We start from the raw sequence: 9,315 nt of genomic DNA on the forward strand, positions 1-9,315 counted from the left end.
TTGATTTCTGATGCAGCCCTTTTGGGAGAAAGGCCCTGACGTTTTGGGGACAGGTATTGCTCCTTAACCGAGTTCCTGGGCTGACCTGGCCCACCCTGCCCCCCAAATTACGGTGTTGCCTGCTGACCCTGCCCTGCATCCCGGGGGTGTTTTATCCAGGTAAGGCGAGGGGCTTAGCACATGCACAGCAGCATACATGTGTGTACATACGTTCACATATATATATGTGTGTGTGCACATTTATATAGGCATATGCAACTCCAGAAGTTAACAAAGGCTTCAGCAAACACCACAACAGGACAACTCCTACCTGCAATCCTCAGTAAAAGAAGCACGAAGCAGAAACTCAAGCGTGCGGCCGTGTCCCGTGCTCGCTGCTGTAGATCCCAGCTCCTTTCCCCAGGCCAAGCCGGGGGAGACCCTCTCCTTGCACGGGAGACTGGGACCTGCGCACAGCCCAGAGCCACCACTGCACGCACAAACAGCCCTCTCCTCCCCGGAGACCACAGATGCCCATCAGGTCCCCACTGGGAGCTGGGACCAGGCTCTTACCTCTGCTGGGAGCATCCCCGAGAGCCCGGCAGAGCACAGCCAGCGCTGCCAGGCAGCCCGCCCCCGTGCACCCCATCCTCTGGCAGGCAGGTGTCCCCTCACCGGTGTCCGAGCATCTTTTTGGAGCTGTCTATCTGGAAGGAAAAGAATAAATAAAGAGAGAAATAAATAAAAAGCAGGAGGACTGTCGAATTAATAGCGGAATGAATAATTCATCACTTGTTTGAATTAAGAGCGGCAAGGTAACTTGATCTATTCTTCCCTTCCTTCACTCGGTTTTAATGATCTGGATCAAATGTCCCAAGGATTTACACTATACCAGATACCTTGTCAATACACTATATTTAGAAGAGATATTAATGTTTCAGGTATGGTGTATAACGGCCGTAAGTCTGGGCTGACAATATGCCCTTAAGGGGCTATGAAAATAATTTAGTTCACCAGGTGAGCCAGCGAACCAAAATGGGAATTTCAGACTTACCAACGGAAAAGCACCTCAGGAATTAACGTGATTTATACTGCAGCACCTGCTGCACAAAGCCAACCGGTGGTAAAGGCTAGAGAAACATGGAGTGGGGTTTAAACACGGCTGCACCTCCACACTGGCTGCCGGGTCAGCATCCCTGCAGCGAGTGCCCGGGCTCGGCGGGATGCTCAGCCCGTGAAAGTGGCTGTCGTGAGCACTAAAGACAGCAAATCCCACCTCCCCTGAGGAAGATTAGAGGTGAATTGTGACTCACAGGCAAAAAAACCATTGATTATTATAGAACCTGCTGAGGTCTTAGAGAATTGCCATGTTCTTCCACGCCGGCTCACGCTCCTTTTCACACAGGCTCTTGGATGCAGTCGGCTGAAGGTAACCAAGCCTTTGCGTTTGGTGGGAAAGATGTGCTCCTCGTGCCGTGCCACATTCACCGGAGAAACCCCAAACCCAGCAGCATTTCAGTTCCTTCCCTCCCACCTGCGAGAGAAAAGACTTTCCTGCTGCCGTAACCCACACCTGGATAAATGCCAGGAAACAAAAATCCACGAGGGTCTCCCGGCGTGAGGGACCTGTGCTAAAAAAGTCACCTCCAGAGCTGCGGGGAAAGAAGCAGCGAGTATCTGTAAATCTCAGGCAGGGAGACAAGTTGCATTTATTAATTAAGCAATAAGGATCAATGCCTGAGACATCTCCCATGGATTAACGATGGGCTGGGAGGAGCTGATGGCCCGAGGTGCAGCTAAGGACCATTAATGCCAACTGGTCATTAATCCCCAGGAAATGCTCCATGCCAAGGTCATTAAGTGCCTGCATATATTTATGGGTAATAACAACAACAATAATATTTGTACAGGCTCTCTCCCTGCTGCCTGGCCTCACCGGAGCCATGCTGAGGGCTGGTGGGAGCATAGGACACCCCAGCCAGGAGCCCACCATCCTGAGCCCAGCTGGGGTGGGGGACATCAGGGTGTCTGTCCTTCACCCTTGCAGCGGACAGAGGCAGGAGGAGGATGAGATGTGGCAGGGATGGGCAGAGGAACCAGGCAGGTCCTTCCGTACAGAGGTCTGGCTAGAGGTGCTCTGGATCAGGCCAGGGTGCTTTGGCTCGGGTGTTCTCAAGGTGTGCTGCCTCTGTTCCTCTGTGGGCAAATTTATAAATCAAGAGTTAAAAAGACATTTCATTCATTTAAATAGAAAGAATGTGATCGGGATTGTGAGACTTCAGAGAAGATCAAAGGTTTAAATACGGTCCCCAGGAGAAACGGGAATTATTTAGGCAGGAAATAATGAGATGAAATTAAGAAGGTATTTAGGCTGCACATGAGGAAGAAGAAAGGAAGCAAAGCGAAGCCCCTGTCCCTGGCAAAGCGCTGCACGGCTGGTGGGGGCTTCCTGGGGGGCAGCCAGAGCACTGGAGCATGCTGCCAGCACCCCCCTGCCCTGGCAGGAGAGGCAGGGGGCCATCCCCCGCCCTGGCTGCCTCCACCCGGGGAGCTCAGGGACCTCTAGCTCCACAGATCCCCAATAGTCGACAGCATCGCCACCATTTCCCCGTGAAACTGCCACCGCGGGGTAGTTCCCAGGCCTCCAAAGGGAGGGAAACCTCTCCTCTTTCCTTGGTAGGGAAAATCCTGCCTTTCCATCCCATGTCCCTGCCTTCGCAGGAGCGCCAGGCAAGCCTCTGACAAGGACTGTCCCCATGGGGGACAGGTTGGGAAGATGGGACTCGTGCGAGAGCCAGCCTGAGAAATGACAAAGGGCAAGAGGGGGAAGGGAGAGAAGGGCAGAATATAGAGAACAAAGTGCCTCCGGGTGGTTTAAAAGACCCTCTGAGCTCATACTTCCAAGGACATCATCTCCCCCATGGAGAATGTCGTGCAAAGACCCCTCCAGCCCCTCCGGCGTGGCGAGCCAGGCTGCCGGCTCAGCGTGCATCACCTCCTCCCGCTCTGCCCGCAGCCTGCCTTTGCAGGATTGCAACCCGCGGCTTTCACAGCCTGCTCCGTCTCTCACCACCCTCCCTTTTAGCCACGAACAAAGACGAGAGGCTTCGCGGCAGAACGGCCGGACCAGCTGGGAAGGGTTTAAGCATCGTGGCCCATATGTGCTGAAATACCCAGACATATTGGGGTTGCGTTTAAAGGAACAGTCTCAGCTTTCACACAGAAAGTCGTCGCTTCTCCGAGGCAAGCGTGAAGTTTTACCTCAGGCCTTCGCAAAAAGGTTGGGTGGATTTTTAGCAAAATCTCAGAAAGGCAGAATGTTTAACGCAAGAGGTATGTAAGTAACGTTTTCTGAGCATGTAATACTCGAGGAAAATATTTTCTCCATGTTCCCAGCTAGGGCCAAAGTAGGGAGAGCAGCCAGTGAAAGCAACTCCTCATTTTACCAGCCCCACACTGCAGAAGCGCCTCCACCAGCCTCTTACGGTGGGTGAAGCACGGTTTGGATGGGTGTCGAGCACTTACCTTGCACTGAATGTGGACAAGTTCCCTGGATCTCTCTGTGTTAAAAGCCAGAACCCTATTTTGGGTTACGAAGGAGGCTTTCTTGTCAGCCCTTGCTCCGATGAAGTTAATATAAAAGCTGCAGCTACACAGGATTAATTCCAGGCATTTGGTAGCTGGAGACAAACCACCCTGATACAAGCGGAACCTACACTTCCTCCCAACATGTGGATCAGAGACATCATTTTAGTTCACACTGCTTATTTTGAGTAACTCTTAAACTACAGCTCCTTTGTGTAAGGTGTACTACTCAATACAGGTGAAAAATGAGGCATGAATGATAATGCATCAGCAACTGTCACAGCCTGGGAAACCCCAACCCAGGATGAACTGGGAATGAACAGAAAACACAAAAGGTGTGCAGAAAGGCTGTATTTCCAGGTGCAGTTAGTAAACACAATGGTCTAAGAAGGTAAAAGAGTGGACAGCAGATACCCCAGAGGAAAGGCAGCAGCATCTTAGACCGAAAGAGAAGGAAGGGGCCAGGGCGCCCAGACTGGGTGCTGAGCCAAGGCAGCACAGAGCTGCCATCCCCCAGGGCAGGCCCTTGGCTCTGCCCCCTGCCCCCCAGACGAGTGCCCCAGCAAAACCCCGTGAAGCTTTCATTCCTCAGGGGGTGTTCTTGTATGCTTAGGGCACCCCTTGGGCATCTCCTGGAGTCCTGTGACAAAGAAAACATCTGCTTGTTTGACAAGAGGCTCAGTTTAATGAACCAGGGCACAACACTTAAGGGGACATGGAAAGCAAACAACCATCCTCCCTGACAGATAGCAGCTACAACCCGCAGGCTTTCTCACAGTTTTAGGACACGCTCTTTCTCTCCCCAGGTAGCATTACAAGGGTCGAGGGTCAGGGCAGGCAATGCAGGCTGTGCTGGGGCAGGAGGAGAGCCTGCCTAGGTCCTCACTGGCCATCACATATAATTCCATCTCCACGTATAGCCTTTTACCTATGTGGTTGGAAAGGCTCTTTTCAGAGGAGATCAGTACCTTCTCTTCTGTATTAGTGTATAAGAGGGCAACTGAGGCACAAAGAGGTTGAAGTGACTTGTCTGGCATCACCTTGTCATTATCTTTAATGACACAACCAAAATGAACCCCATGGACTCCAGATTGCCCAGCCAGTGCTCTGCTGTTCCCTCAGCCAGGCAGTCTTCTCCCCGAGGATTAAATCTCTCCTCTGGACATCTCACTGGGCACAGTACCACTGCAGACTAACACAGACTGCAAAGCAAGTCACTGGTCTTCATATCACAGCAGAGCTGTAAACCTGGATGCTTTTCAGTACCCTTAGGAGATCTCTCTCTCAAAACTGCATGTGAAGAGTTCCATTAACATTAACATGCTGTTCCCTGAGGTGTTAGTGACAGTAGCAGCCACTCTGGAGAGGCACCTGGTCCTTAAAACACTCAGAAGAGTGAGAATCATACTAGAGACAAGTATTTGATCCAAAGGCCTATGAAAGCATATGCACAAGGCACTCAGTCTATCAAGATGACCGATTTTGAGCAATGTCTGCAGAGAAACAAGGATGTCCAAGGCTTGTCCCAAGGTTCCTCAGGTCAGGAATACCCCGCTAAAAGACAAAACAGGAATTTTCTTCTACTCCTGCAGCTTTCAAATACCTCCTCATATCTTCATTGAATGTGGAAGAGCCACAGATTAACACAAATGGCTTTCTCCGACAGGAATTTATTATTGTCTTCATCAAGTCTTCATTCAGACGACCAATGTAGGTGTTTTCCCGATAGCTCCAAGGAAGCTTTTCCAGTGAAGTTTCCTGAAAAGGCAAAGGGTTTGCAGTGTGCCATGTTAAAAAGGACAACTGATTGCTCACTGCCAGACCTCCCTTCTCCCCTCAGAGTACTGCACAGGATGCTTTTCACCCCTGTGGCTCCATCCGGGTAGAAGTGACCCTTCCCAAGAGCTGCGTTCCTCTTCCAAAGCCCAGATCAAATCTTTCCCTGCCACGGGACCTGGCCACTCAGAGGGGACTGAACAAAAACCAGAGCATAACTATCGCTAATAAATGCTGCAGACCCTTCTCCTTTGAGAACCACTTCCCAGCGCACCTTTTCTATTCCCAAGTCCTAAGTCCCAAGCCTATTCCTCTCTATTGCCTCTCCCATTCCCAAGTCTCTTTCAGTCCCATCTCCCTCGACCAAAACTGCAAGAAGCCAGCCCTGCTCCAAACACAGCTCTGATCCCATGAGAAGTGTTAGATCCCGTGTTGTTAGATCCAGTGGGGAATCCCCTGCTGCTATTCATGAGAAGCAGAAGGCGCTCAGATGGTGACAGGCAGCAGAGTGAAATACTGAGACAGACAGATCTTTAATCCTAGAAGGGAGGATGCACAAGTCAGTGATGGACTACAAACCTGCTAAGAGAGGAGAAGAAAGGGAGAGATGTACACGCAGGGCAGACAGTGTTGACAGGGGTCAGGTGGGTTTCTTGCCCTTCACTGATTGAATTTCAAGACCTCCTCACACTCTTGAGACAGCCCTGTCCTGAAAAGGGTATTTAAGCTATGTCACCAGAGACGACAACTGGTTACGCTCCTGTAGAGCAGCTGAGGGGGGCCTAAGTCACAAGTACTTTTCTCTATACCTAGTCTCAACTTGCCAAGGACATATGTGGAACATAATGTATGAGGCAGATCCGCTATGAGACACACAAAAAATGACTCATCTGAGAGACTAAAAATGCAATGGGATTCATTCTCTTAGCATAAATAATTCTTTCTATATCCTCCCTGCAACGATTCCTCATTTCTAAGGGAAGTAATTTTCAGCCACCGAATCTATGCAGAACACAGGCAACTTTGGGACCAAATGGAAATGAAAAGACGGCTCAAAATGTAAGACCACTGAGAGGTATGCCCTCAGCCCATGGATTTGGCAGAAAAAGTAATTTTACAGAAGGGGAAACAACTTTAAGAAGTTTAAAAATGGGTCAGCTGGGAAAAATAATTGCTGGGAAGTTGGTGCTAACACACTAGAAGAGAGCTCTAGCCATGAGCAATGAATGGAAGATGAGGACAGATTAAGGCACTGGTTCTAGGAAAGAAGAAATAGTTTATTTGCTGCGAGTCTCCCAAAGTCAGGTTTTCTTTGCACAAATGTTTAGGTGCAGCAACAACTGTCTGATGTGGGGTGGAATAATCACCAGTGACTACGAACCAGTGGGTCCATCCCGACAGAACAGCTACCAAGGAGGCAAAGAGGGACAAGCAGCAACAGTCGCTTCCCTGAAATTCTCCAGACTGGCAGCAATGTGAGAATATGTAGTAGATTTAAGAAAAGCAGCTACTGGATCACAACATAGCCTCGATGACTGGGAAAGAATTAGATCACGCTCATGGAAAGGCAGAGGTGGCAGAGGCTCACCTAGCACACAGCACCCTCACACAAACGCGCTTCTTGTCCATTTATTTACCTGGCTTAGGACATAAAATATTCTGACATTCCAGTATCTAGCCAGATCCTGGAGAAGAGGTTTCAAATAAATTTTTTCAAATGTAGAGAAGCAGCCAACAAGAGTTACAAAGGTTTCATCCTCTTCATCATCTGTTATGGACTGGAGGATGGGAAGCATTGGTGCGAGGCCAGTACCAGATGCCAGCATGAGGAGTTCTCCATGCTAACAACAAAACAGAGAATTTTGAATGAGCTGTGATGAGTGGAAACGGATGTGCTCAAGGTCATCTCCTCCTTGTTGCCACACCGGTAAAGGGCCCCTCGAGAGAACGTGCCAAAAGGTCATGAACTGGTAAATTCAAATCTCATAATATACTTTTCTGCAAAGGATTACAGATAGCACTTTCAGGGCACATATATCACATCTAACGAAAACAGATTTTATGCAAATATAATGATTTATCCTAACTTCAGCCTTGGTTTCAATTAATTTATATTTCAGTTTCAATTCTGCAGTACACTTTGCTGACCCACTGCATGCTGTTTTCCCACTGGAAATGCTCCCTGTGTTTATACTGGATGCTGCAAAGTACAATCCTGAATGTTCTCTGGAGGAAATGGTTTCTTCTCCATCATGATCCATCCATCTTCCTGGAGCATTATCTCATTTTTCTCAAAGAGCTACCAGCAGCACATAGTGCTTCCCACCTGCAAGGGGGTACAGTCACTCCATTCAAAATAGACAGTAAGGTGCTGTGTGCAGGAGGACAGAAGGTTCCAAGGACTTTCCCCAGCTGCCCACCAGCACAGTAATGCCAGAATTGGGACTCAACCCCCTTTTAAGCCCTCAGAGGCCGCTTGTACTCTGTCTTGGCCAGGCAGTTTATTCTGAATGGATCTGATCTGCCTGAATCTGAGTCCTATTCTACTGGCAGCAAGTAGAGATAAAAAAAAATTTACTATGGAACTAATATTCGGGAGCTATAACTCCTAAATAATAACCAGTTTTTGTATAGCAAGTTGTTTTAAAGATTGCTCAGGTGCTGCATGTACACGCATCACCCAGACAGCCCCTGAATGCAGGCGCTTCTAGGCATGACTGCCATGTTCTGTCCTGAATGATCATCTGTAAGCTTTTAAGAAGAGAAGGGAACAGTAGCCTGAAACAGCAGGGAACGTATTTCAAGAAGCAGAACAACTGTTCTGTGTGGAGCTCAGCCACTGGGATTTTACAGTCTTATTTTTGCTGGGGGGGAAAAAAAAAAAAGAAGAAAGAAAAAGACTTTGGGATCTTAATGACCAGTGTTTCAATTTTGCTCCTCGTTTGAAAGGTCAGAATTAAGTAAATGAATTAGTATGTGTGAGAAGCCTTCCTCTGAAACAGGATCTGCCTTTCTCTGCGGCGAGCCTGGTATCAGCAGGTGGGATCAACATTTGCAGAGTGACTGGGTGACGTGACACCTCCATGGAGCTGCTAAAGTTCAGGGAATACCCAACAGAAAAAAGACCAACACCTCTCCTTCGCTTCTGCTCAGTCACAAAACAGCAAAGTGGTTCAAACAAGGCAAAACCCAATCCACGCTCATTGCTGGTGCAAAATAAGTTCCCTTTGTTAAACACATCAGGAACTTCTAATGCAAGTGATGAACAGAGCCTTGCTAATATTTTCCAGTCTCCCGTCCACCTCCCTCTCTTCTTCCTTCTTAAATATTCTGCAGTTCAATAAGGTGTACTTTCTCCAATTGACTGCTAATGCTGCAGCACTGTACAGTGACCCAGGAAGTCCCTAAAATAATCATGAAAACAATAATCAAATTGATGTCTTCCCTTTGGAGTACTAAACAAAGCGAGCTGCCACAAGCGGAAACATCCAATGTCTCTTAGGGAACTAACCTTATTAGGTTGATATGGGAAACCTCCAAATGGCCCACGCCAAAAGACCACGTCTCCTTTTTTCCATGTTTTTATGTATTGTGACATTAGCCCAGCTTCATAGCACTAATAAAAAACATTGCACAAAAGGAAAGAATAATTATGCTCTGCTGGAAAGTTTCCCAGCTTAAAGTCAATTATAAAGTTATCTACATTTAAACAAGAAAGGGACAAAAAAACATTTCATGCGTTTAGAAAGAAAGAAAGATCATTCTATTTGAAAAATAACTCCAAGTTCTACCCAAAACAAAGACATTTAAATTAAATCATATTGGATCTATTCCAGCTTGACTATAAGGTAAACACAACCCACCTCTCACGCAGTCTGAATTTCCAAAACTGGAAAAAGCTTATCAGAGTTCTTGCTTACAAAGCACACAGAGAAGAGTGTCTTGAATGCAAAGCACAGTCCAAGCCTTCAAGTG

The 9,315-nt window shown here is 47.9% G+C and overlaps 1 protein-coding gene across 1 annotated transcript; it reads right to left on the reverse strand.

The window, feature by feature from the left end:
- Positions 1–4,966: 4,966 nt before the first annotated feature.
- Positions 4,967–8,956, reverse strand: LOC104467100 (NADH-cytochrome b5 reductase-like; the record flags this gene model as incomplete). Its single annotated transcript, XM_010080736.1, has 3 exons — positions 4,967–5,322; positions 6,978–7,181; positions 8,852–8,956. Coding segments are annotated over 3 exons (513 nt in total), but the record flags the coding sequence as incomplete, so codon positions are not given.
- Between the last annotated feature and the right edge of the window lie 359 nt (positions 8,957–9,315).

The sequence above is a fragment of the Pterocles gutturalis genome, unplaced genomic scaffold, assembly GCF_000699245.1.
Source record: "Pterocles gutturalis isolate BGI_N339 unplaced genomic scaffold, ASM69924v1 scaffold35934, whole genome shotgun sequence".
Classification (NCBI taxonomy): Eukaryota; Metazoa; Chordata; class Aves; order Pterocliformes; family Pteroclidae; genus Pterocles; species Pterocles gutturalis.